General features: G+C 33.5%; 7 protein-coding genes across 7 annotated transcripts; 4 read left to right on the top strand and 3 right to left on the bottom strand.

Annotated features, from left to right (window-relative positions):
* The first annotated feature begins 100 nt into the window (after positions 1 to 100).
* On the top strand, positions 101 to 1183 carry Tsp_07099 (conserved hypothetical protein). The gene is made up of 4 exons (XM_003381355.1): positions 101 to 304; positions 359 to 450; positions 508 to 613; positions 1115 to 1183. The coding sequence occupies exons 1-4, from the start codon at positions 101 to 103 to the stop codon at positions 1181 to 1183; spliced, it is 471 nt and encodes a 156-aa protein (XP_003381403.1).
* A 2362-nt stretch (positions 1184 to 3545) lies between these two features.
* Tsp_07100 (netrin-1) lies at positions 3546 to 4659 on the bottom strand. Its single transcript, XM_003381354.1, has 4 exons — positions 4512 to 4659; positions 4447 to 4473; positions 3603 to 3791; positions 3546 to 3556 (listed from the first exon to the last, which is right to left on the bottom strand). Exons 1-4 carry the CDS (start codon positions 4657 to 4659, stop codon positions 3546 to 3548), a joined length of 375 nt encoding a protein of 124 aa, XP_003381402.1.
* Positions 4660 to 12893: 8234 nt separating this feature from the next.
* On the bottom strand, positions 12894 to 16179 carry Tsp_07101 (ATP-dependent RNA helicase DDX42). The gene is made up of 16 exons (XM_003381353.1): positions 16088 to 16179; positions 15823 to 15931; positions 15640 to 15767; positions 15479 to 15584; positions 15162 to 15422; positions 14999 to 15106; positions 14866 to 14934; positions 14685 to 14813; positions 14517 to 14616; positions 14311 to 14456; positions 14141 to 14234; positions 13897 to 14079; positions 13733 to 13834; positions 13423 to 13647; positions 13245 to 13330; positions 12894 to 13181 (listed from the first exon to the last, which is right to left on the bottom strand). Exons 1-16 carry the CDS (start codon positions 16177 to 16179, stop codon positions 12894 to 12896), a joined length of 2226 nt encoding a protein of 741 aa, XP_003381401.1.
* A 611-nt stretch (positions 16180 to 16790) lies between these two features.
* On the bottom strand, positions 16791 to 17937 carry Tsp_07102 (conserved hypothetical protein). The gene is made up of 5 exons (XM_003381352.1): positions 17907 to 17937; positions 17740 to 17878; positions 17498 to 17590; positions 17289 to 17427; positions 16791 to 17141 (listed from the first exon to the last, which is right to left on the bottom strand). The coding sequence occupies exons 1-5, from the start codon at positions 17935 to 17937 to the stop codon at positions 16791 to 16793; spliced, it is 753 nt and encodes a 250-aa protein (XP_003381400.1).
* A 73-nt stretch (positions 17938 to 18010) lies between these two features.
* Positions 18011 to 18798, top strand: Tsp_07103 (putative immunity protein PlnM). The gene is made up of 3 exons (XM_003381351.1): positions 18011 to 18136; positions 18176 to 18304; positions 18700 to 18798. The coding sequence occupies exons 1-3, from the start codon at positions 18011 to 18013 to the stop codon at positions 18796 to 18798; spliced, it is 354 nt and encodes a 117-aa protein (XP_003381399.1).
* A 3109-nt stretch (positions 18799 to 21907) lies between these two features.
* Tsp_07104 (conserved hypothetical protein) lies at positions 21908 to 22534 on the top strand. The gene is given in 3 exon segments (XM_003381350.1): positions 21908 to 22021; positions 22187 to 22358; positions 22371 to 22534. 3 exon segments carry the CDS (start codon positions 21908 to 21910, stop codon positions 22532 to 22534), a joined length of 450 nt encoding a protein of 149 aa, XP_003381398.1.
* Positions 22535 to 23524: 990 nt separating this feature from the next.
* Tsp_07105 (conserved hypothetical protein) lies at positions 23525 to 24328 on the top strand. The gene has a single exon (XM_003381349.1). The coding sequence runs from the start codon at positions 23525 to 23527 to the stop codon at positions 24326 to 24328; it is 804 nt and encodes a 267-aa protein (XP_003381397.1).
* The last annotated feature ends 1134 nt before the right edge of the window (positions 24329 to 25462 follow it).

Genomic DNA, 25462 nt, shown 5'->3' with positions numbered 1-25462 from the left:
TTAAGGGATTACTGAGATTAATATAGGTTTGTTTGCGATAACTAAAAAAAGCTATATATTCAACTTTTTGCTGATATTCTGTCATTCTGCGAGCTAAACTATGTGCAGACAGTGGTTTCTATTTTTTCTCGTCGCTCTTGCTGCAGTTGTGTTTTGCAACCGTTTTCCGTGCCGTATCAAATGGCATTTGCATGGTCAAAATTGCTATCGTATCATGAATCATAAATCAACATTTTCAACCGCTCAAAAAATATGCAAATTGTACAATTCAAAATTGCTTGTTCTTCGTTCATTTGAGGAAATGGTAAGTAAGGCCGTTATATGTTTTTTAATATTTGTAATTTTCTTTATTTTACAGAAAAATGCGTTTGAAATGTTCTCTGATTCACAATTCTTTTGGGTTACGCTTAATATGACTGAAGAAAAAGATATGGATATTCAAAACACGCAGTATTAGAAAACATTTGTTTTTTTAATCGTAAGCATATTGATTTTAAATGATTTTAGCGATTTACTTTATGCTATACCTGTGATCAATGGAAGGCAGATGAGATCAAACGAAGGTGAAAAATGTTTTGTAATAACAAAATCGAATGCCGAAGATGAACGACATGTTTTACAAAAAAGCTGCTCTTTGCGATATAATTATATTTGTCAATCGAACGTCGAAATTGATAACAACAACAGCACTTTTAAATGCAGAGATGATTAAAGTCTGTCTATATTTGCATTTGTTCCATAAATGGGAAATGTGAGGCATTTTTTGCATATTTCATGATTAACATTGCAACTGTATCCATCCTTTTTAAAATTGTAGCTTATATTTTACGCAGTGAAATGAAAATCACTATCAAATACTTCTCTGTTTGTTAATTTGCATATCATTATTTAGTTATACCCAGTAATAGTCGCAAGTGTGAATAAATTTTTATAAATTTATTCTGTTTGCATTTAATGTTTTCAAATAATAAAACTGACGACACTCTTGCATTATCAAACTTAATGCTTGGAATGTTCATTTGAAAATCATACTGTAGCTCTTATGAAAGTGTTTGCTGCAATGGCGTTGACATGTTAGTTGATGAAAAGAAAAATTGCTAATGGGAGTTTCTAGAAACCCTGCCGAACAGCAATCTCAAGTCGAATCAGTCAAGCGAAACGAGCTGTCTTCACTGCAATTTAGTTGTTCAATTTGTTCAAAAATTTTTCATTAAAATTCAATGTCAGCAACTGATATGATAGCCAAGCTAACTGCATGTGCTATTGCTTGAATTGTTGAAAAAAATTGCACCATTTATGGATTATAGCTGAAAAGTGGCTACTCATGGCAGTGCATTTTCGGCTTTCAAATTTGCCGGCTGTGTGTCAATGAAAGTGGCCTTTGCATTTTATCCGCAAATTTCCCAAGCGAGTGGAATTGTGACTATTTGAAAGTCCACCGGGATTCACATCCAAATGATCGACAAATCTTTAATCCCTATGCGCGCATCTGTGGCCAAGTTCGTTATCGAATTTGTCATTCGTTGGAGTGATGAAAAATTATGAACGCTTTTCAAAGTTCAAAACAACAATTCATTTCCACAATGCAGCTTAACTGGAAGCATTATGTACAAAAAAGAAAAAAATAAACAAAAAAAGCGACAAGTAAGAAGCAGCATACATAAAAACAACGTTACAAAATTCAAATGCAAACACTACTCAAGCAAAACTCATGGCGGCATAAATCAATGGTGTTTGCTTGCATATGACGAGAAAACGTCTCTTTTCGCTTTCTTCTGCATGCAATTCAACCAGCTTAAACAACATTGTTCGATTTGATCTTTTCGAAATCTAAGCACATTCCATGATGTTCATCACGAATTAGTCGCCTCAAACGTTCGTCGAAATCGTCCTTCCACGCCATTACAACGGTGTGCTTGTTCAATACAATTCCTGGACGATTTGGATTTAACGTATTATCTAAACCTAAAATACCAGACATAAATTTACTTTTTTTCCAAATAAATATGCATCATTTAGAATATTTAATAATGTTGCACAATTTATAATCTTAAAAGTTCAGTATGATGCAACAAATAAACCGACTAAACAGTAAAATAATCAAGTGCCCAATAATAATAATAATATTGTTATTATGAAAAAACATTTAAAACTTACCTAATATGAGGTATTTTTTTCCAAGACGAATTCTGGGGCATTTGCATTGAAAATTCTGCTCTGGAATCCATATGGAATCTTCTCCACGTCGAAGTCTTGAATACGGTGGTCTCTTGTATATAGAAGTTATAGCAAGCCGATACTTTAACCAGCCGTCAACCATTTCTTTAGCAATTACTTGAGCTTCAAGTGCTTAAAAGAGATAATAGTATAATTTTTATTTATAAAATTTAAACCAGTTATTCATATGCTATATTTAAATATATATTGTTAAGCAATATATTTTTCAACATGAATTTAAATTTCATTTCATCATTTAAATTTAAGATAAAAACTTTACCAAATTCTCTACGGCAGAAGCGTTTCAGCGTTAACCGTTCAGGCATAGTTCGACATTTTGGGCATTTAGCTAAAATTTTCACTTGTATATATAATGTGATATTATTATTGAAAATTTTGAACTTTTAATAGTTGTATTGAAATAATATTAATTAAGTTTTTACAAACTGACATTACTATTTATATTACAGTTCATGATAGTTTCGTGTGTTTATAATGCATGTATAATTTTTAAATTTTCAAAGCAATATAAAGTATTTGACGTACAAATAAATTAAAAAAAATTGTGAATATTTATCAAGTTTCAGAATTTCTGAATATCAACTATGAAATTTATATATAGCATTGATTTCAAAATATCGAATTTACTGGAAAATTTTTAAAATCCAATGGAAAATATTTTTCCACAATCAGGACAGTCAGTTTGTAAAGAGAAGCAGATGCAAACCAAGATGCATGGACGGCAGGTGAGCATCAAGCTGACCCAGAAAAGAACGTTTTGTTCCATTTAAGGTTTAAGGTCATGCTGATCAGCGTCCTTGCTGCAAAAATGCGACCCCCGTTTTGACGCTTCAGGGTAAACTTGCACAGTAAGAAGCAGCAGCAGTTCCATTGGAAATTCTCATATCTATCCCCGTCAGATTATTTTTAATATCTTTTATTAGTTTTGCATCGAACAGTCACAAAATTATATACATATTGATGGTAAATCTCTGCAACTGATGACAGTTATCATTTACTTCTTCTGAAATGGAGAACATGCATGTTCAAAAGTTAGCAAGCTTGTCCCTGGGGAGAATGAAATCAATATGTTGATGAAAGCCACATCCATTTGACTAGATTATTCGTTAAATGAATTGAATTTCGTTCAAGCTTTTGAAAACGATGAAAAATGTTTTAAAAAAATATCTTAATTATGGAAAGAAATTTAGTGCTGTTTAAATTTTATTAGCACCATGCGAACCATTATCATTATTCGTATGGGATTTTCACTTAAATTTTTTGAAATGAAGTAGTTATAAGTTAAAGACATGTCAAATTATACATATTTAATGTCTCTCTGCAGATAAATTGTGTAGAAATTAAATTAAAAAATAGCATATTACCTGCATCAAATCCATCTTCTGGAAAAGCTGAAACAACTTTTACGCAAGGAGCAATAGGTGATCGACTTTGTTGATATCCTTTAGCGCATTGATTGCAAGTGACTCCTGTAACGCCTGGCTTACATGGACACTGAGCCGTAGTTTGATTGCAATATCTGCTCAGAGCACCAACAGGATGGCAATTGCATGCTAAAATATGCACAACATTTCTTGAATATTTTTTTCACAAAGTGTCAATTTACATATTAATAATAAAAACGGTCTAAACCTTTTTAAAATAACTTAATCATCGAAGATTAAAGATGAAATTTTTACTACTTTCAAAATAATATCTATGCAGAACGTTTACTTTTTTCATTCAAACATTCTCTGCTTATATGAAATTAATCTGTTTTATTTGTCTTGTGTTCTATTTCATATGTATAATACAATAAAATTTGCAATTCCTATTTGTAAATACAAGCTGCAATTGTGCAAACTGAAATTTAAATGCTTTCATTCAAATAATAGCTTTGTATAGGCTAAAGCGGTATAATTGACCACAAAGCAGACAGACACAACGCTAAATTCAAATTGCCAAACGGAGATAGGACGTCACTGACACGAGCCATTGTTTGCCCTTAATGACAGTGCAATTTTGATGATTAATGATCATGCTAGCTACATATTGGCAAAACGGCATCTCTCAGATTACCCCGGATTTCTGGCAATCCAAATGGTCACATAAACCTGACAACGATTCGTTTGAATAAGAAAATCAATTTCTTTTAATTGGCTAGTCATGGTTTGTATCCATCCGGATTAGATTTTTTAGCCAATATGATATTTTTTAGAGCTTTATTACCTGTATTGTGCAAAATTCCCTTTCCACCTAAGAAAAAAGTAATAAAAAAAACAAGTGTTACTTACGTTTGCAAGCTCTTCGATGAGTCATTGGCAGTTTGCGATCACGATAATAACCTTCTTTGCAATAGTCACAGTGAACTCCGGCAGTGTTGTGGCGACAGTTGATGCACATGCCTCCTGATTTATAGTTACTCATACGATACAGTTCCATGTTAAAACGGCAGCGGCGTGCATGGAGATTGCAATTGCAAGCTTAAAAAGAGATATTCAGAATTATATCATAATAAAATGAAAAAATATTTTTTTTAATTGAAATAACAAATGATAAAACAAGGATATTTCTTATCTAAAGGAATACGGCATTCAATATATATATAATGCAAAAAAAAGGAAAATCAACGCTGTTTAATTTGAAAAATCGAATTTTACTGCCCAATTTCAACAGTAGTAATCAATAATGTTACATAAAATATACAAATGGAGTTGTTTGCAAAGAAATGCATTAAATGTAATGGCTAGTAGAAAATTGGTGAGGAAAAACTTTTTAAAGAAATTATAAATTGTGCATTGAAGAAAGACAGCTTCATTCAATATATGGCAATATTTGTTTCATCTTAATGCAATTGAGCAATTCTGATAAAGCTTCTTTTTGTTTTGTGCAAAATATAATACACATATAGGATCCTATATATATATATATGCAGTCATTATGAGTTTCTATCGGTGAACGGATTTGAGACGTGATATTGCTTTGAACAATAGCTCTATTTAATTTGTCTGCTTGCACACTTTGAAGCCAAAGCTGAAATGTACAATGGAAAATCGACGTGAAGCTTTTACGACCGCTCGATTATCCAATTTACTAATTAATCGGACGAATTCATTTCCAATTGTCCCAAATATAACACTTCACGCCTAGACCTTCCTGTACTTTGCTTATTCTACTAAGCTAAATCAAAATTTATACCTAACAATGATTGGCAGATAATGACGATCAAATCGTCAGATGACTAAAAAATTTAAATAAAGTACGCCACACTTCTCAATGAAATGAAGTCAGTCGATCGTATTATACAAAAATAAATACTTCACATGCTAAATAATAACCATGTATTGTATTTTGTTAAATAAATAATCATATTTGAAAAACATTTAAAAATAATTTTTACAGTACTTCATATATGAATGACATCATATAGCAAAAAAATGAAAAGATAATGAAAATAATAAACTGTTGGCCCTTTTGAAAATGTATCTTCTATTAATTTGTTTTCTAGTGTTATTATGGGAATAATTTTCGTTTTGTTTTATTATTTCTTTGTTTCACTTTCCCAATAATCTGGTACTGCTTATATGAAGAAAGGAAAGATTGCCGCTTATTCAAAAGCAGCATTCCTCAAAATGCCTCGACCCAGTTGTCAAAAGTTGAAGGCGCCGCTATGACTGACAGAGATTGAGAACTAGGCTTGATAAAGTGCGAACAAGTGGACCATACTGATGTCAAGTCACCTCGTTCAGCCAGATCAGCTTGTCAAAGTCTGGTCAAGACGGTTGAACACATGTGGATCCAGTTTTTGGAACCTCTTAATCTTTTCCAGGGTCCGCCGACCCGCTCAGTTGTATCTGGCTCGCTCTGTTGGGAAGAAATGATAAAAGCTGAAACGTCACCCGCTTCCCAGCAGGACACGGTCAACCTGCTGAGTGCGACCTGCGTTCTGGCTAACCAGACGGTTTGTCGCCTCCCGGAAATGGGGCCATCTCCATCTTGACCGGTTGGTCCCCTGGACAGAGTCGCTTTTTTCTTGGAAACAATACCTGATCATTTATTGTTTTCCCTTATAAAAAGCATTTATCACCCAATAAAATAACACATCACATCGTGATTTATTGCAAATGAATTTACAGAAAAAGTATTATTTTCAAACCTGAAAAAAAAACTTTTCAATTAGGAAAACGTTTTTCAAACATATACATCATGCCATATATAATGTAGTACATTTGCTAGATACTAATAAACGAATATCTTACTTTTAATATTTACATCTGCTATGCAATTTTACATACCAATATACTTCAGTAAATATAAATTGTAGTTTTGTGTATTCGAATAAAATCACTTGCATTAAAATAAAGCATATTTAAATGAAATAAAACAATTATAACAGCTCAGATTCATAATAAGTCATATGAAACAGATAACTTTTATAAACGGCTTATGATCTCAATCACAGGCAGGCATTAATTAAAAATAATTATAAATATAAAAAAGTCAAATTAAAATATCTTAAAATTATGCAAAAACAAATGTGTCCGAAATTTCTATTCCATACATTTCTGTTAGCGATTTTGTTGACCTATGCAATTTACTGAACATTAAACAGCAGATAAAATAATAATTTCTTAACCGTTTTTAAACTTTTTTAATATACAAATGAGACAAGAGTATATAGCAATAGCTGATATAGCAGTAAGATGATGATACATCTTCCACACAAAATCATATATAGAGTGTATTATTTTCATTATCATTTGAGAATAAAAGTTATCATTTTGATGATATAAGTCTTTCTTTGAAATTAACGAATGTATTTTTTTACGTTGTTATAAATATTGAAAATTAATTTAATATTTTCCACTATTTTTGTTCAAACTTATGTGATCTGTCAAATAGTATTTTATATTCCAATTATTTATGGACATCTGATCAGCTAGTGAAATAACGTTGTTGTATTTAATAAACTAATTTTACTTCAAATTTCAAAATTGTGCTTGAGAAAATTTAGAAATTCTATATATGAAAAACAAGTCAGTTTCAGTAAAAACTGTAAAATCGTAAAGTTGTTGAAATCATAAAGTTTTCAGTTTTGCAATGAATAAAGATTAGTAAGCAGCTAGATTTTTTCGAAAAACAAATTTCACTCTAGAAGACCGATATTATGAGTAATAAAAAAACTTTTATCAATCAATACGCTCAGAAAAATATGAAATACAAAGAAATATATGTAGTATGTAAATTCAAAGAGGTCAAAAAGAAATCGATGACACATGATACTTTTTATGAACATGTACATTTTCTACTTAAGCAGAATAAAGCTTCTGTATTCGTGAAATTGTCAAGTATTGAAAATTGCTTTCTGAGATTGTAACAAACAGAAAATAAGAAGCAATCTAATTATGCATCCAATGATCCATCCCACTGAAACATCTGCAAATTGAAATATGGCCTTTCTTGTCATTTTTAAAACCTCACCTTTTGATACAATAAATGATACTGTACAATTCAGCATAAAATTAAAAAAAAACACACACATACACACACAATAGTCTGTCTTTTATTCACAGCTGATAACCTTGGAAAGGATGTTATTTTTCCCATCAGAAACAGAAGTGCAATGTTTGATGTAATACAAAAAAAACATTTTTTGTCAACATATACTTTCAACTTTTCCTGTCATGAAAAATGAATTTTTAAGATATTCTCAAATAATTCAATATCGAACGAATTATCAGATGATTTATTCTTAAAACTTAATTTTTCAAAAATATGTTTCCGCTTATAAGACTGACAAATATTCAGTTGAGAATAATAATTCATATGCATATTTCATCACTAAATATCAATATTTTGAATATAAATTTCAGAAAAAGAAACATTTTCAAAATTCAACTTTGTCAAAGAACTAACTATATCTTCTTCTCAAATAAAGATTATAGAAATGCAAATGAATTTTGAAATGGTAACTTCTTCGTAACCAACTTATTTTCTTTTTACAGTAAATAATTTTACTACAGATTCATTCTCTCTGTGTGACAGACAGTTTTTCATGTAGATGTATTTGTAATTTGAAATTTAGATCTGCCACTGAAAGCGCATAATATAACGAGTAAAGGAAAGTGAATTACAAACTTAAACTGGCTAATAAATTGCGCAACTATTTGCTCTTCTTCGGTAAAGCTATGAAGAAACCGCATTTCATAAGTTTTTTGCTTTGCTTTTGTTCAAAACTCAAATAATACCACAAGACATCATAAGGAAGGATAAGGGGTAGAGGAGATTTTGTGTTGAAAAGCGGAAATATGTTTCCGGCACTTGGTTTATTTACTTTTTTTTCCCTAAAAGTGCAAAGAATTGAAGAAGGCCGCGACCTGAGTGGTAACAAAAGACCGCCAATGGCTGCTGCTACACGGCTTTTTTCTGAAAAGCTTCACGCCGTGTCGCCGACGGCCGGCGTGCTCTAAGACAATCGGTCCAGCTTTGCACAGCAGAAGGTCGGAGTACTATTGTTTCTATTGGGCGTGCTAATTGCCTTCGGTAGCACATCAAAGATGCCTCCTTTGACGAGGTGGCTGAACATTACCCGATTATCGCCTCTGCGCGCATTGTACTCAGTATGATGACCCCAAAGACATATTCAGCCCATTCTCGTTAACAAAATATATATTCAATGAATATAATAGCATGAAAAGAAAAAAAATCTTATGCAAGAAATCACTTACGAACACATTCATGCGCATCTTCGACAGTGGCACGACCCCATGGTCTGTCATAATGAAACGGTTTACATTTTTCACAGTCTACGCCGGTAGTGCCGTGTTTGCAGTCGCAGACCAATTTGCCTGTATTATCCAACAAACAACGGCTAGCATGACCATTGCATTTGCATCTTCCGCCGACTGCCAAATCAGCCATGCTGTAGAAAAACTGCTCTACTGCATTGGACGAGTTGATTCCACTGTACCGATGAGTACTGTCAACTTTGAGACGAGTCAGGATCACCCTTATATCAGTAGCTGTTACCCAATCCTTTGTAAAAAAATATTCACAATATTAGATGGAAATCAAAATGAAATAGGCCAGCAAACATATACACACGCACATACATATACACACATGCGTTCACACTTTCAGTCTTTTTTTTGTTTCCCTACCTGCAATACTGGACTTTTTTCAAAATCAAATGCGGATGGACGACCTTCCAGTGTAGCAAAAGCGATTCTGTCACCACGCAGAGGAGCCGCACTATGCGCATCTGTGCACAACGCTTCCTGTTCATTGTGTCGTGAGATCGGCACGTTCGGAGTTTTGTTGTACATCATTTGACACTGACTAGAGTAATATTGGAACGGGATCCATGTTCGGCCATAGTCGACACTTTTCAGTATCACCATCGAATCTGGCCTGTGATGACAAAACTGTGTGCTCACGTACGTCACCTCATACTTTTTGCCCAACGATAAGGTCAGAGTGACGTTGCCGGCGGCAGACGTGGTCGGCTCTGACACCCAGCATGTCATGTTTTGCGGGTTGTTCAAGTCAGTCAACGCAGATGCCGGATAAAACTGAGCGTCTGGACATGCTCTGCACTCTTCTCGAAAAGTGGCACTGGCTTGAATTCCATCTCGTCTCCACCAACAAAAACGGCTGGCTCCATTTTGGCCACACGTGGATGAACTGACCACTGGCTTGCCAAAAGCGGCGTTGACAAAGTCTGGTACGCAACGAACCGGCTCGTGCCGAGCATTGTAGCACGGATCTTTTTCTGGACGGTGCAGTCCAAACATGCTGAAATAGGCGCTGTCGCAGAATGCACCCATTTGCAACAGCAACAACAAGAACCGATACCAATAGCACTGGGACAACATGGATAGAGTTTTACAGTGATCAGTTTCGAAAAATGTGATATTATTAAGAGACGTTTGCGTTTGCTTTGAGTCGATATGAGCCGCTTAATGGGCAGAAAAGAGCAGCGCCTTGCCGGAAATGTTCACCGCTTACGGTAGCCGAACGTTGATTGGTCGTCATGAAATCGAGCCATGTCTGTTCTAGTGTAGATGTCGCCCTAGTGTCAACAGCACCGCTTTCGTGAGACAACAATTAGAGTGGCATTTTTCGCCCGCCTTGACTGAGGTGTGAATTGAACTCGAGAACGGTCAACACTGCCTATCAATGACCACCAAAGTAGTGACATTAGCAAAAGTAGCAAAACAACAGCAACACTTTATTCAAAAATCCAACATCAGCGACATAATTAATTTCTTTTCTATTTCCAAGCACATTAAACTTATTAAATTTAAGCGGGCAATAAAATTTTACTCAACCGGTATATAATGCATTTGAAATATAATATATAAATTTATAAAATAAAAAAGGCATATTAAAAAAAGAGCATTTCTATAATTGAATGTCAAAATTACACGAAACTATTCTACTACTTTTTTTGAAAATGAAAATCAGAAATAAATTAAAAATTTTTTTTTATTAAATTTTTTCTATTGAAACAATAATAGTAAATTCTGATGATTTCACAACTGTACAAAAGAAATACCACACGATTTATAATTACGAAATGTGACACATCACGCAGAACATCTCAGCATGGTTAAATTAAATTTTCAAAAGACACAGTTTTAACTAATTTGGAAAAGTGAAAATAAAAATATTATTTATACATTGAATTGAAAATTAGACAAATGACAAAATGAAATAGTTCAGACGTAAAAAATTTTTGAAAATAATAAATAAACTTTTCATATTTAATTATGGCTAAAAAACTGCAAATCGCTTTTTATAATATATTTTAATTTCAATGAAATAAAAGTCAAAATTATTGGCAATTAATCATCTTCATAATATCAAAAATTAATATTTCGTGATGAAAATAATTTTTTAAAATAAATTATCATCTCATGCAACAACACATAATTGTATTGCATGATATAATTTTATTTTCAAATCAGAGTACAATATTTTAATTTTCTTTAAAAATAAGATTATAGATTATTTGAAAAATGATTAATTTTATCTAGCTTTCATTTTTTGAACATTTTATTAGAAATTACTCGAAAACTTTTAGAGATGAATATTAGAAAAACTGAAACTAAATAGTAATGTACTAACAAGTATAATCGTAGAGATGAATAAGTAATCGATAAGTGCCGAAACTCATTTTACTGTAATTTTGAAATTATTTTTGAAATATTCAGAAACAAACTGCTCAAGCATGTAAATAAATATATATATACAAATATTATTAAGTCAAATATCGAGAAAAATGATAATTCTTTTCTGCTAATAATTACAATCAAAATTGAATTTAAATTTTCAAAAAGAAACTGTCACATAAAAAAATTAACCAGTTTTAAAGTGATACAAAAATTAAACAATGCCGAGTAAAAAAAGTTTGGGCAAGATAAAAGAAAATTGCATATTTTTGAAAATTGCAACTGCGAAAATGTTGCACTAGATGTTTGTTGTCTTCTTCAATTGCGCGTTGCTTGAAGCACATTTCACAATTTCACTGCAATGCTGCTTATGATCAACAAAAAAAAATTTCAATAAATATGAAAGCTAATTAATTTTCGTCAATTTTTGATTTATATATTTTTTGAATTTTCAAACAATTTAAAAACGACTTAAATTGTCAAAATGACAACACTACTGATGACAAGTAGAACTAAAACAACAAATGTAGTGCTTTTCGTTGGCATAATTTTGTTGCGAGAAAAAAACCAACTTGTTTTCGCTAATTCAACTTGAAAATTCAAAAAAGCTTAAAAAATTATAATAATAAGCTCAAAACATAAATTTCATGTGCTACTGTACGGTCACAGAGTCAATTTCCGTTCCACCGATCGATAGATATATTATTAGAATCAAAATAAAAGAGGAAGCAGATACCTTTGGCATAAGCGTTTATCATCAATACTTATGTTCATCATTTGTTTAGTACTTTCACAAAACAGTTTCTAAATTTATTTTCAGAAGATGCGGTCTATTTGGAAATTTTGTTTCAACAATCACATCATTCAACTTGCTCGTATAACTCGCGGCCGCTACCATGACAATTGAATATATATATATATATCAAAAATACAACAAATTAATTTACCTAATCCAAATACAGTATCTATTCTCAGCAACAATACGACGTTACAACAACAGTATGAAAAGAAAAAGATATTCAATGCTTGTGTACAAGAGAGACAACGCTGTATCGAATTTGCACAACTTTTTCAATAAACAACATAACGCGTACATGCATGCACGTGCAATGTTCAAAAATATTACCACAAATAGAATCGAGATTAAAAAAAATTAAAAACTGAAATTAAGAAAAAAAAAGTTTTTTGTTTCAATTATTTACCTATAAAAGAAAACGAGCAGCATACAGAACGTTTGAACACAGACAAAGAGAGGAGAGAGGAGAGAGGGAAGAAAGGGATGAAGTGAATATACAGCGAGTTTCACGGATGTAAAACAAATAAGCTTGGAGTAACACTGCACCAATTATATACATAAATATGCAGCCAAAAGAAAGAGAAAGAGAGAGAGAGAACGACCAGTTTGTGCAGTGGACCGTTATTCAACAACTGAACAAACATTGCTGCATAGATAAAGCAGCAAGAAGTCAGAAGAAAAAGCGGAAGTGAATGATAACACATTAGTTAGTTCCATCTGGATCTTCGTTTAGTAGCCTCCTCATCCGTCGACTGGCCAGTTGAATCATTATCACAACCACCAGCAGAAGATGAAGCAGCTTCCGCGTTGGAGGAAAAATTTTCTTCTTCTTCGTTCATTATTAATTTTTTTCCTTCTTCAACTTGCTGTTCATGAGCCACTTGGAAAGCTTGTAACTTTTTCTTCCATTCTGGAATTGGATCCGTAAACGCTGCCTGATTTGTCCCCATCACTGCTGTACTGGCAGATGGTTTAAATGTCGACTTGTAATGATTCTGTTGAATGGAAAAAAACAATAATCAAGCTTTCACTCAAAAAATAAAAAAAATATTAATTACAGCATAAGCAGCTTTTATTGAATTCAGCCTGTCTGAACTGCAAGATGCTTCTTTCACGCTCTGTTGCAATTGGGCGTTAGCTTGATCTGAAAACAAAAAATGAAAAAAAATAGACAAAAAACATATGCAAAACAACAACAAAAAACAAAAAAAAACAAAAAACAAACAAATATATAACCTGATGAATTTCCCTTCTTGTAACCGAAACCAAAACCCCCAATAGAACTGGGCTTTTTACCACCAACTGAATTGGAACGAGTTTTGCGAAACCATGCACTCTGCATTGCTAAATTGAGCAAAGCAGTCGGAACTTCTTGATTAACACTTTCCAAACTTTTCACCAAATGTCCAGCAAATTCTTTATCCTTGTCCGTGACCAAAGTATACGCAAAACCTTTTTCTCCTTCAACAAACCATTATTATAGAAATTAGCATAACAACAACAACAACAACAAAAACTTGAATATCTGAAAAAAAATTCCACTGACCAGCTCGTCCCGTACGTCCAATGCGATGGACATGCGTATCCAGATCTTTGGCCACATCGTAATTGATAACCGTCTTAATTGTTGGAATATCCAAACCCCGAGCTAGAGAAATTTTTTCAATAAACAACAGAATATTTAAAAATTTTTATCAACAATGAATATACCGGCAACATCGGTTGCGATCAAAATTGGTACATCATCTTTTTTGAACGCATGAATGACTTGGTTGCGTTCGTGTTGAAACATGTCACCATGCAAAATGCAAACACGGAAATCTTTCGCTTTCAAATTTTCTGCAATTTCTTCGACGTGCACTTTCTGCGATATGAATATCAGCACCTTTCCCACTGAAAATTCTTCATTTCATTAAACATCATTCAAATTTTACAATTATTCATTGTCACTTACTGGAGCAAAATTTTACCAAATTTCCCAACAGCCAAGTCCATTTTGTCGGAGGTGAAGCAAAATATTCCACTATCTGCTGAATGTCAGCGTTGGCCTGAAATTTGAAAATCAATTTTAAAAAATCCAAAACAGCGTCAACAAAAACTGTATGTTAACAGGTGAAAGCGAACCTCTCCAACTTCACCCTGAATAACTTTTACAGGATTTGTCAATACATCACGTGCTAGACGTTCAATTTTCTTTTTAAAAGTCGCGCTGAACATCAAACACTGACGATCTGGACGAATGTGGTCCGCAATCGATCGAACTTGAGCTTCTGAAATATGGCACAATTTCACATTAAAATATAAAAATTTTTTAATTCAGAAAAGAGAACCAAAGCCGAGGTCGAACATTCGATCCGCTTCGTCTAAAACAAAATATGTAACGCGCTCGAAATTTGTCGCCTTCGCTTTAATCAAATCAATAATACGTCCCTGAAACCAAATTTAAAAAAAACTCTTATTCACCAATATCACCAGTGAAAGCAAAACAAAATACATACAGGAGTACAAACAACCACCTCAGCGCCTTCGGCTAACGCTTTCGATTGTTCCCATTTTGAACCTCCTCCGTAAGCGCAAACTACTCGAATATCAAAATATTTGCCATATTTTTTAGCTTCGTTATAAACCTAATTTTCAAAATATTTAAATCTCATAACACTTCTAAAAATTAAAATATACTTGTATGGCCAATTCTCTAGTCGGCACAACAATTAAACAAATAGGTCCTTCTTTCTCATCAAGGTGGCGCTAAATGAACATTTTAACATTATCCTAATAATTATTTAAAAATGCAAATAATAATCCAACAAACTTGACTAATAATATGATATATTGCAGGCCACAAATAAGCTGCCGTTTTACCACTGCCAGTCTTGGCAATGCCTATTATATCTCGACCACTCATTACAACTGGTATTCCCTAAATAATATATGAATAAATAAATAAATAAATAAATGTTGCACATTAACAATACTTGTGCTTGGATAGGAGTTGGCTGTGAAAATTCATATTTTCGAATCAGGCTCATCAATTTTTCATCAAATCCAAAATGAGCAAAGCTGGTAACCAATTTTGGTGCTCGGTCGCCGGTGACTTTTAGATCCATTTTTTCACGCAATTCATTTACTTGTGGTTGGGTCAATTTTGCAATATCTGCATGTTCAATATAAAAGTTTTTTTCAAATGGTTCATAATCAATTTTCGAATGATCAATCGGTGGAAGAGGGTCAATATACTAAACAAAAAAGCAAATGCAAACTGAATACTCAAAATAAAGAACTCATAAATTACTTTGCATTTTTTATAGATAGGATTTCCTTCTTCGTCATATTCTAAATCATCCTCTTCTTCAACTTCTGAGATTTTTCCAAGTTTATCTTTGTTTTGTTCAACCCAGCTAAATTTGATAATAAACAAATGCAACAAAGTAACATTCAAAATATTCAACATACTTAAAGTACGATTCTTGTTCATCTTCATCTTCAATATCAGTTCGACCAAGTTTACTGCTAGTCAATTTTTCAACTTTGGAATGTTTAGCATTTTCTATACTAATTTCCTTATCTCTTTTCGCCTGTTTCTAAACAAAAACTACTGTCAGAATATGCTTAGTAAAAAATGAAAGATTCCATCACCTCGACATCAGCCATAAAAGCATCTAATGGATCCACTTCGTCATCACTGTTAGATCCTCCTTTATGTTGATTGGAAAAATTAGATTCTGCTTCATCAGTATCTTCCAAGCTTAAAATACCCAACAATCATTAAAAATTTCTCAAAACAAATTTATGAGTCTAAACACTTCATATTAATTATAATTCTAAACTGAAACTTGTTGGCCTAGAAACTGAAATTTTACTATTTTGCATAGGCGCATTGCATGGATTATTTTCAACTTACTTCTCATCGTAATCACGCATTCTTCTTTTACGAATTTGTCGCGAATATTCCATCTTAGCGCATTCAAATTGCGACTGTTGATAATTCGACATTGTACGCTTTCAGTAAAGTGTCAGCTATAATTGTCCCCCATCTAATCGCTTAGTTATCAACTGAAAACATATAAGGTTAACTTACAAAAAAAATTGACAATGAAATATCTCCGAAATAGGTGGGATTTTTTCTCATAAAAATACTTTTCAGCATACAGTAATTATGGGGATTTTCAAGTAACATTTTTCTACAAAAGCAACAACAGAAATTTCAAATTTGAATATGCACACACAAGCAATTATTAAAATGTTTAAATAAAAAATTAAGGTTTATTTTATGAAACATTTTAATTTTAAATCTTACTTTTAATTAATTACAGCATTTGAAATTTTTGTAATTTTCCATCTAATAAAATGCTAATAAGCATTAAATATTATTATATTACAACATGTTCATAAAATATGATTTTATTGTTTCAAAAAAACAGCTTTTTAAAATATACTTGACATGTTAAAGATGTGCAAGAGCTTGCACGCAATCCACTGGACCATTGAGTAATCATTGAGGAGATTGCCTACTATAATTTGTATTGTAGACAAAATTATTGCAAATGTAGACTGGACTTAATTTATGCTGCAACATTCATTTAAATGCTATAGTAAACTGATGTTTAAAGAATCTGCTCTGACAATTCTTGCGAACAACCTCTGATGCTCAGGCAGTGGCCTGTAGGCATGGACGTTAGCGGCGACTCAAGTTCTAGAAATACCGACCAGGAAAAACAAAATGTTCTGGATAGGGATTTATTGATCAACTTTACAACACTAAAAAGCATGCAAGAGCTCGATTCTCGTTGATGCTTGACCATGTAACGAACCGTCTGCCGTGGATGATGGATCAGCCTGAGTTTCAGAGTAAACGCGACTTTCTTCGCGCTTGCAATAACCTTTTGTCCACGCTCGCGTTTATTTTGCTGACATCGAATAAATACAAGAACTAACAACTGAGCAAGATAGAACGCCTTAATATAACAAGAGAACAACAATCAATGCACTGAACCACATCGCGACCGACTAACCAGCGTACCGCCACCAATTCCAGTCATCCATTCTCCACCGTAACCCCATTATAGCAATCAAGTGCAAAAGTGCTTTCAACTGTAATTTACGTGAAACGATAGTGCGTGAGAAGGCAATAAAGTACGCGGTTCCGGCCCTTCTGCAGCCGTATCTCTCACAAAGCGAGCGTCACCGTCTGGCGAGGACTGTTGCCACCATTTGGCTCTTCCACTTTGTTCTTGTTCTTCGCTTTACTTCACTTTACTCTGATTCAAAAATGACAACTGAGTCGATGTTCTGAAACAGAATCAATAGCTACGTTTCAGAATTTTTCTGGTGTAACGAGCCATCCTGGTCTGCCGGTTCTGCAAATTCCACGCCATTGAGTCTTGCCTCGACGGCCGTTAGTTCTCTAACACACCCAACACCAATCTTTTACATTTTCCCGCAGTTCAGGCTAGTAAAATCGCTGATACACTTTTACCAAGGCTTTCGCCAAGCCCAGGAGGACTTCTTTCTGGTGTTTGTGGATGGCTCTCAGAATCTCCGCGATTTTCTCACAGGGAATAAGTTGCAGCAACCTTCTCTCGCCAGTGTCCAGTATCTCCCATAGGATCCTTCAGTTCACGGTTATCTGGTCCCGCTGGGCCCGAGGACTTTTTATCATGTGACTGCTCTCTGGAGCTTCTAATGGCCAATCCTTCACTATAATCAATTCATAATCTGACCTGCGGGAGTTATGGGTCGGTTTTCTGCCATTGTTTGACAAAGCTAGTAGAATCTAAGGCCATAGTAACCACATGGTCTGTGCTGCATTGCTTACAGGTGCGCCATGAAACCGCATCAGCATTCCGATGTTTCTGTCCAGGTCGGTGAATCACTTCGAAATCATACATACACACATACGTACGTACAAGCATATATATATTATATGGCTGCATACAATACATATATATGCGTATATGCTTTTCCTACTGCATTATAATATTATAAACAGACAACGAATACATTTTATTTGTGTAAACGCAAAGGCCAAAAGCCAATGAAACCAGTAATTAGCTTAGGTCTCGCGAGCTCAGTCAGGGCTTTCATATCAACTGGAGCGGCGCTTTATTCAAATTATCTTGTTTGTTCTTCATATGTATAATATGTGGTATTATTATATACATGTAAATAGTAATTTTTAAGAAATTATGGTGCTATTAACTGAACAAGTCCTTTTGTTTTTTATACTTTTATTGTGTTTGTTGATTTTTTTTATCTTTATGTATTTGTCTTTTTCTTATTTTGCCATTATTTTGCTTTTTTGCATTTATATTTTCCGTATAATTACCCATTAAACTGTTGCTTATGCTGATAAGCTTGACTGCAGAATTCAGTTAACATACACAAGTATAGTGTCCTCTGCTATTTATTATCAAACACATAAATACGCACAATATGAGAAAATTAAACAAAAGAAAAAGTATCACAGTAAACACGTTTACTTTGCAACCTACTAAAAATATATATAATTTATAGAGACACTTTAGTTTATTTAGGCGTCCTGAAAAATATCTGACGGCAAACGGTGTCACGCAAGCAAGAAATCTTACAACTCTTTATTATTCCAAAAAATGACAACTGATAGCTTTTTGAAATTTTTTGGTAGTAATATCTGTTCGAGTTTCGAATAGATGGCAATTATCTTTTAAGATGCTATAAATTTTTTTTATTTTACTGATATTTTCAGTTTCATTGCATCATTTCATGAAATCTAATTTTCCATCTGTGTATTGTGTATTGCAACACAACTATAGATGTCATTGTCAGTAGGTCTTCTGATCTTCATATTCCTAGATCTTCCTCATTTAGAGGTTTCCATAATGTTAAAACTGCTACATGCGCAGGATATTTATAAAACAAAAATTCATCAATTACCAAAATCTTTTATATGTATATTCATCTGCATTTACTTCACCTCGACAGATTCACAGCCTTTTTTTCAGGCTGCATATACAACACTAGTATGCTGCCTCTTTTAGGTAAACTATTTTCATTTTGTCTCTAAACTTTTTTGAGTATTGAGCATGAAGAGACAATACTGTAAGGTCAGCAGCTTGAAACAAGTTTTGTTTAGCTTTATAGAGGCCTTCGAAGTCAAAGCTTGCAATGATTAAAGAAGTTGAGCCAATAGTGTACAGAATCGGTTCTGGATCCTTGGACATTTTAGATTTCAATATACGGCGATTAAAATTGTCTTGTTGCATGCAGACTTGTTTGACTCCAAATAAAACATTCTGATTTCATAGATATTTTGGGATAGCTTCGTGGTCCCTTACTTTTCCCGATCACCAACAAAGGAATTTTAAAAGTGCCACTAATATTGCTGCATATAGTAATGGTAAATCAGTCTTTAGACTATCTGCTTCCTTTCTTGTATTATCATCATCATCAGGAAGAACAAATCTTCCAAAGAAAGCAGTATGATAATTATAATATAGGGGCAACTAGAATGAACCTAGTGTTTGCGTTCAGTTTTATAGAACAGTCCCGTTTCATTCATAATGAAGATGTGATCAAGCGTGAATTAGTGAGTTATCTGAGGCTACACGCAACGCCGCCATTCGATGCCACTGTCCAAATCTGCGCTTCTTTCATTTCCGTGCAAACACACAAGAGCGCCTCAAGAAACTTGATACCTATCCATCAGTAGGCTGAAACGTCGTGTAAGATTAATCTCTTTCTGCAAATTTCATAGCGATTTCCCTGGCTTTATTCACAAGCAATTCTTGCTAGATGAAAAGGTTGTCACCTCTTCCTTTCTTGATAAAATACAGCAAATAAGCTGTTAAGTCCAGGTTTCTAGGTACTTGTGTGTGTGGTATGCAAGTCAAGCTCATGTGAGGTGTTGAACCTTTCTCAAATTCAAACGTTCCAACAAAGAAATACCTTCAAAAACATCGAACAGCGCATTTCGACAATCTTCGCTTTTTCATTGCCTTCGATTACAAAATTCTTAATTAAAGTGCTTTTTAGAGGTATTCACACAGAACATTTCGAATAGGTTGTCTTCAACTAAACACAGTCATCTGTCTCATCAATTTACAGCGTTATAAGATAACTCACATGTTTGAATGTGTGTGGTACTTGCACCAAAGCAGCTCTATGATCAATAGGATTTTGTGCGGCCCAGAAGTACATTTCCATGTAGCCAAACCAGCGTTCCATATCAGATGAGCTTGTAAGTATCTGCGGCAGCCAGATCAAATCTGAAGTGCCAATCTTGTAGCGCTTACCAGCTATGGCTTCCTTTGGTGCCAAGGCACTTTTGCTCTTCTTTGATTCCATATATACTTTATTATAAACATCTACATAAATAAATAAATTGCACTTATTATGAAAGTAAATAGATTACAGAGTTCTGCCAATATCGACTTATTGTCCATCAGAGTTTTATTTGAAAAATGCCTCGTAACAACAGGCAATGTTCTCTCCATCACGAAAATAATAATTATTATTAATCTGAACATTTACGGCCGTATTAATGGAATGCCTGCGCAGAACTGCATGCATATTTCTGGACTATGTATGCGCAAGCAAATTAATTTCCTTTGCTCATCAGTTCCTTTCAATATATATATATATTCAAAAAAGGAAGAATCAGTATAAACAACATCAGTATAGGAACAGATGCAGACTATAGACCAGTTTACGCACATCTACCTACTCATTCACACGCCTTCATTCACTGACTTACAAAAAGATTCAACTAATGCTTAAGGCTTTATCAGTTTTCCTTCATAGTTTGCTACAGCAGTTTATTTAAAAGTGCTCACAAAGAGAAAGCTCACGTCCTTTATGTCCGGTAAAATGGACAAGAAACTTTTATAAAAAATAGACCAGTTTATTTAGAAGTTAATTTGGAAAAATTCCACAGATCATGGCATGCACGAATATTCCTCCTGTTGTCTTTAGGGTCAAATTATCCATTTTGATATTCAACATAAAAATTAGTACCAAAATTACTGACTGCTGATGTTGAATTTTTTTAAACTTTTACTCATTTCACCTTATCTGCATACACTGAATTTTGTACGCGTCTATCATTTATAGTAACTGCTGTATGCACTTCACATACATCCATTGTCCTCTGGGTAAATTTGACCCAACGATAGATTTTCTGCTGCTGAGTTATCAATAATGAAGCCAATGCAACATCGATCACTTTTAAGGTTCTATAGTCTATGTGACAAAAGGTGGATGGATTTCATTATGCAATTTCTAGCTATTTATTATTATTATTTAGTTGTAGTATTATGTGCATGCGTTGTCCTGATGTTTGTTGGTAGTGGATGAGATATAGATATGACGTTAGCTGAACAAAAAGAGCTGTTGAATTGGTCAGTATACAACAGTTCCCCTCCGACTGTCAGTATACTGAGTAAAAAAACAGTTGTCCATTGTGTGGTGTCTTATTCTATACACACTTTATGGACATATGTACTTATGATTGTTATTTTAAAGACAGGTAGTCAAGGCTGTCGGGGATAGGATCATCTATAGCTTAGGCTTTTCTCAATCTTGTTTTTGTCAAAAACAAGTAATTCAGTGAAACATTTCCTTAGTGACTAGTTGGAAAAGAAGCACCCTCAATCTAAACCATTTTCATAAGTTTCAGTTAATTACTTGTTAGTTACATTTCATCTGAAAAGTGCATACTGTTTAGCTGGCAAGAGTTTTTACAAATATGGGCTACAGGCAACCTATAAGTGATGAAACTATGGTCTTATCTGAAAGTAAGGACACAGATATTGGCAATGTGGTTTCAGAGACAGATAATTCAGTAGATGAAGGCAAAGCAGTAAACTGCCAAATTTGCATATTCTGAGGACTGCACCATCATGGACATACATCCCCAAGAAAAATAAAAATGTTTTGGCTCTCAGTATGATGCACAATGATAGCAGGGATAGCGATGGAAAAGGCAACAAGCCTGATTTTATTGTACACTACAATAATACTAAAGGTGGCGTGGATAACTTGGATAAATGATATCAGCGTATTCTTGTCAAAGAATGACAGCTCAATGGCCATTGGTAATATTGTACAAAATGATAGAGGTATTGGCATACAACGCCTACGTTCTTTGGACAGATATACACCCAACATGGAATGCAGGACGGTTGCATACACGACGAGTATTCCTTGAGAAACTCTGCACGGCTCTAGTGCAACCAGAAATGTGAGACGCGAAACACTACCCAGAACAGCAACAGCAAAAACGGCAGTTGAAAGGTTGCGACAAGAAGCTGAGGAGCCATCTACAAGCACCAGCACTGATACGGACAGAAGTGGTAAAAAGAGCCCGATGTAAACTGTATTTAAAGTGACAAGAAAACAAGCGTACGCTGTCAAAAATGCCAAAAATATGTTTGTAAGCATCATACACAATCATATTGTAATTCATGTGCAGGAGATATTTAAGTGTGTCAGAGTTCATCCATATTCCGTCTTATCAAAAAATAATAAACTCTACATATTAGAATATTTATCAGCAGCTTGCAAAATAAAACGCACGAATACCTAGTTGCAGTACGTCATGAAATAAGCTGGCTGTGCATCACCTCTGGGTCAAATTGACCCAGAAGACAAAAGTAGGAAAGTCAATTTGAGGATCATAGGAAGAATATACACATGCAATTATGAAATATTATCATAGTAATAATAACAGAAGTAGTTTACTTTTTAAAATAATGTAATTAAATGCCGTTGTTGGCTAAAACATGATAATTTTGTATGAAATTATATTTTAAAAATTACATAACAATGCTGACGGTAAAACTGTTCATAACAGTTTCATCCACATAAATTCAAAAAATAACAGATTCATAATTGAAATTATCTAAAAATGTTCATAAATAAAAATTAAGAATTTTATTTCCAAAAATATTTGCACTTACAGATGCTAAATTTCATGTTCAGATCATAAATAAGAATCAAAATGTAAAACTGAACGTCTCAAACCATTGATAAGATAGTGTAAATTCAATCATCACAAGAATTAATTTATATAATGTACTGTCCATCAGCCTGTGAACAAGTTTTTCATCGTCAGTAAAAATATTATTTGCACATTTGACTGTTATAACAAGTAATAAGCTTGACAACCGATAACTTTTCATGTTCACAAATCAATAAGAAAATCTGAAAATTGTAAACATTCCTTTAAACTTTTCTTTGAGTCTAATTATTTTAATATTTTAAAGTTGCTTGTTTGTTTAGTCGTGTTAAAACTTTTAAACATGTACACAATAAATAACAAAAAGCAAATGCTATTTCTTCTTTCAGGTGATCAGCTTCAAGCATGACAAAACGTTATCGTGTTCCCTCTCAATCGCGATCACGTTCTCGAAATTATTCTAGATGCAGAAATAATGCATGGCGTCCATCAAGAAATCAAAGAATTGAAAAGGGAAAAATACTCATAACACGCAATACATCTCACGTAAATCGACACCGTTCCCGTTCTAGAAGTTATTCTAGAAAAAGTCGCTCTGAATCATGGTCACGGGAAAATAGAAAAAGCAGAAGAGGAAGAAGACGAAGCTCTGCAGCAAGGCACAGATATCATGCAAATCGACAACGCTCACATTCAGGACACTTTTATACAGACATTCGTGATGCATGTCGTTCTTCAAAAGATATTATGGGAAGAAGATTCCCAAAAACAAAACGAAGTAGATCCATTTCAAGTGATCAAGGGTCGTCTTCTGAATTTGATAGATCCTGCAGTTCAAGCATCATTTCGGATTGCACGCTTGTAAATTACTGTGAAAGATGTTCTCAAATTTTACGACACTTCTATCCAGAATCATATATTCAATCGGCGACCAAATCTGATGTGCTCAGTCTATCGAACGATGAATATTTCCCATCAAACCAGGCCAGTAGTAACAGTGTTTGCAGTTCGTCAAAAATTTCCCTCTATTCCGCTCATGCCAAAGTTGAGAGATCTCTAAAATTTTACATCTTTACTGACATCGAGGACCCTGATCATAACGTTAACAAGAAAATTCATTCCAAAAATCATCAGAAAAACAAAAAGAAAAAGAAGAAAAAGATTAAATCTGGACATAAATCTGTTATATCCAGTCATCATTATACCTAATCATCATTGTCTTATTTGAAAACATTTTATTAATCGTTTAAAAACAAGTTTCATGTTTTATTAATTCACATTTTCAATAGTCAATTCAAATCAATGTGCTTACAAAGGGATGGTCCAAACCAAAGGAATTCTTGCTTGCGCTTTCCAATTGGTTGTTAAAAAATCGCTTTTCCATTGGATAATAATGGCGTAGAATCTCATTGCATATTTATGGCGCCATGATATTGGTTCTCTTATCAAACTTTTTATTGGTTCAAATTATTCTGTTTTGATTAGTTGCACTATTTTTTATTTCATTGGTACAAATGTTTTGAATACGTAACAATCGATTACGTAACACTGGTATATTTGATGTCAGGTTTGTCAAATGCAGTTGTTCTTTTATTCGTGTAATAAATATTTATTTTTTAATTTGACAGCTTTTAGTAATCAATGTTTTTTGTAATACAATTAAATTATATTAGTTTTAGTAAAAAATTAATTATTAAAATTTTAAAAGAAGTTTTGCACCCCTTCTTGTCCTATACGGAAACAAACAAATTGTTAATGACACGGAACACATTCAATACATTCCGCACATACTTCTGAACACTCCCAAACCTTCCTCCGTTTACCGGTATATTTTAATTTATACGCCCTGCCTTCATACACCAGAGACATACTACAGCAACAGTTTGTCACAAAACGTAGTTCACAGAAATTAGCCATGACGAACAAAACCAAACAGAACGCCGACAGAAAGCTTTCTTCGAGCCAAACAAGTGAACAGCGAAGAAAAGAATGATTGTGGATGTAATTGTGGAATTTTTTTCGGCCAAAATCTTATGCACTTAATGAAGTTCGACTGTATTTTATATGAAATGTATGAACGTCAAACAGGATTTTTCATACAAACAGCAAACCTCATCGACATGCATAAATATATATATATATATGGATGTTTGTTTCGTAATGAAAGAAACTTTAGAAATATTAAAGTAAAATTCTTGGATTGCAAACAAGAAAGATTCAAATAGAACACTCCCAGTAAAATCAAAAAATTATTCAGATGCTAATGATTTAGTAGTTGTCACTCTTTGGTTAAGCATGAAAGCTGCAACTGTGAACAATTTGTCACTTGTGCATTTTCCCTTT

Source organism: Trichinella spiralis (genome assembly GCF_000181795.1).
Source record: "Trichinella spiralis strain ISS 195 chromosome Unknown Scfld1, whole genome shotgun sequence".
Taxonomy (NCBI): Eukaryota; Metazoa; Nematoda; class Enoplea; order Trichinellida; family Trichinellidae; genus Trichinella; species Trichinella spiralis.
This window is presented reverse-complemented; position numbering and strand designations above follow the sequence as displayed.

Coding starts and splice junctions, on each gene's coding strand:
- Tsp_07099 (XM_003381355.1), top strand. CDS start 101: ATGTGCAGACAGTGGTTTCTATTTTTTCTCGTCGCTCTTGCTGCAGTT. Junction 305..358: donor TTCGTTCATTTGAGGAAATG/GTAAGTAAGGCC, acceptor TTTATTTTACAG/AAAAATGCGTTTGAAATGTT. Junction 614..1,114: donor ATGCCGAAGATGAACGACAT/GTTTTACAAAAA, acceptor GGGAGTTTCTAG/AAACCCTGCCGAACAGCAAT.
- Tsp_07100 (XM_003381354.1), bottom strand. CDS start 4,659: ATGGAACTGTATCGTATGAGTAACTATAAATCAGGAGGCATGTGCATC. Junction 4,474..4,511: donor TCATCGAAGAGCTTGCAAAC/GTAAGTAACACT, acceptor CTTTTTTCTTAG/GTGGAAAGGGAATTTTGCAC. Junction 3,792..4,446: donor GGGAATTTTGCACAATACAG/GTAATAAAGCTC, acceptor TGCATATTTTAG/CATGCAATTGCCATCCTGTT.
- Tsp_07101 (XM_003381353.1), bottom strand. CDS start 16,179: ATGTCGAATTATCAACAGTCGCAATTTGAATGCGCTAAGATGGAATAT. Junction 15,423..15,478: donor CTATCTATAAAAAATGCAAA/GTAATTTATGAG, acceptor TTTTTTGTTTAG/TATATTGACCCTCTTCCACC. Junction 14,935..14,998: donor TATATCATATTATTAGTCAA/GTTTGTTGGATT, acceptor ATGTTCATTTAG/CGCCACCTTGATGAGAAAGA.
- Tsp_07102 (XM_003381352.1), bottom strand. CDS start 17,937: ATGGCAGAAAACCGACCCATAACTCCCGCAG. Junction 17,879..17,906: donor CCGACCCATAACTCCCGCAG/GTCAGATTATGA, acceptor ATTATAGTGAAG/GATTGGCCATTAGAAGCTCC. Junction 17,428..17,497: donor CACCAGAAAAATTCTGAAAC/GTAGCTATTGAT, acceptor AGTGAAGTAAAG/CGAAGAACAAGAACAAAGTG.
- Tsp_07103 (XM_003381351.1), top strand. CDS start 18,011: ATGAAACCGCATCAGCATTCCGATGTTTCTGTCCAGGTCGGTGAATCA. Junction 18,137..18,175: donor CATACAATACATATATATGC/GTATATGCTTTT, acceptor TATTATAAACAG/ACAACGAATACATTTTATTT. Junction 18,305..18,699: donor CGCTTTATTCAAATTATCTT/GTTTGTTCTTCA, acceptor TATAATTTATAG/AGACACTTTAGTTTATTTAG.
- Tsp_07104 (XM_003381350.1), top strand. CDS start 21,908: ATGGGCTACAGGCAACCTATAAGTGATGAAACTATGGTCTTATCTGAA. Junction 22,022..22,186: donor CAGTAGATGAAGGCAAAGCA/GTAAACTGCCAA, acceptor ATAATACTAAAG/GTGGCGTGGATAACTTGGAT.
- Tsp_07105 (XM_003381349.1), top strand. CDS start 23,525: ATGACAAAACGTTATCGTGTTCCCTCTCAATCGCGATCACGTTCTCGA.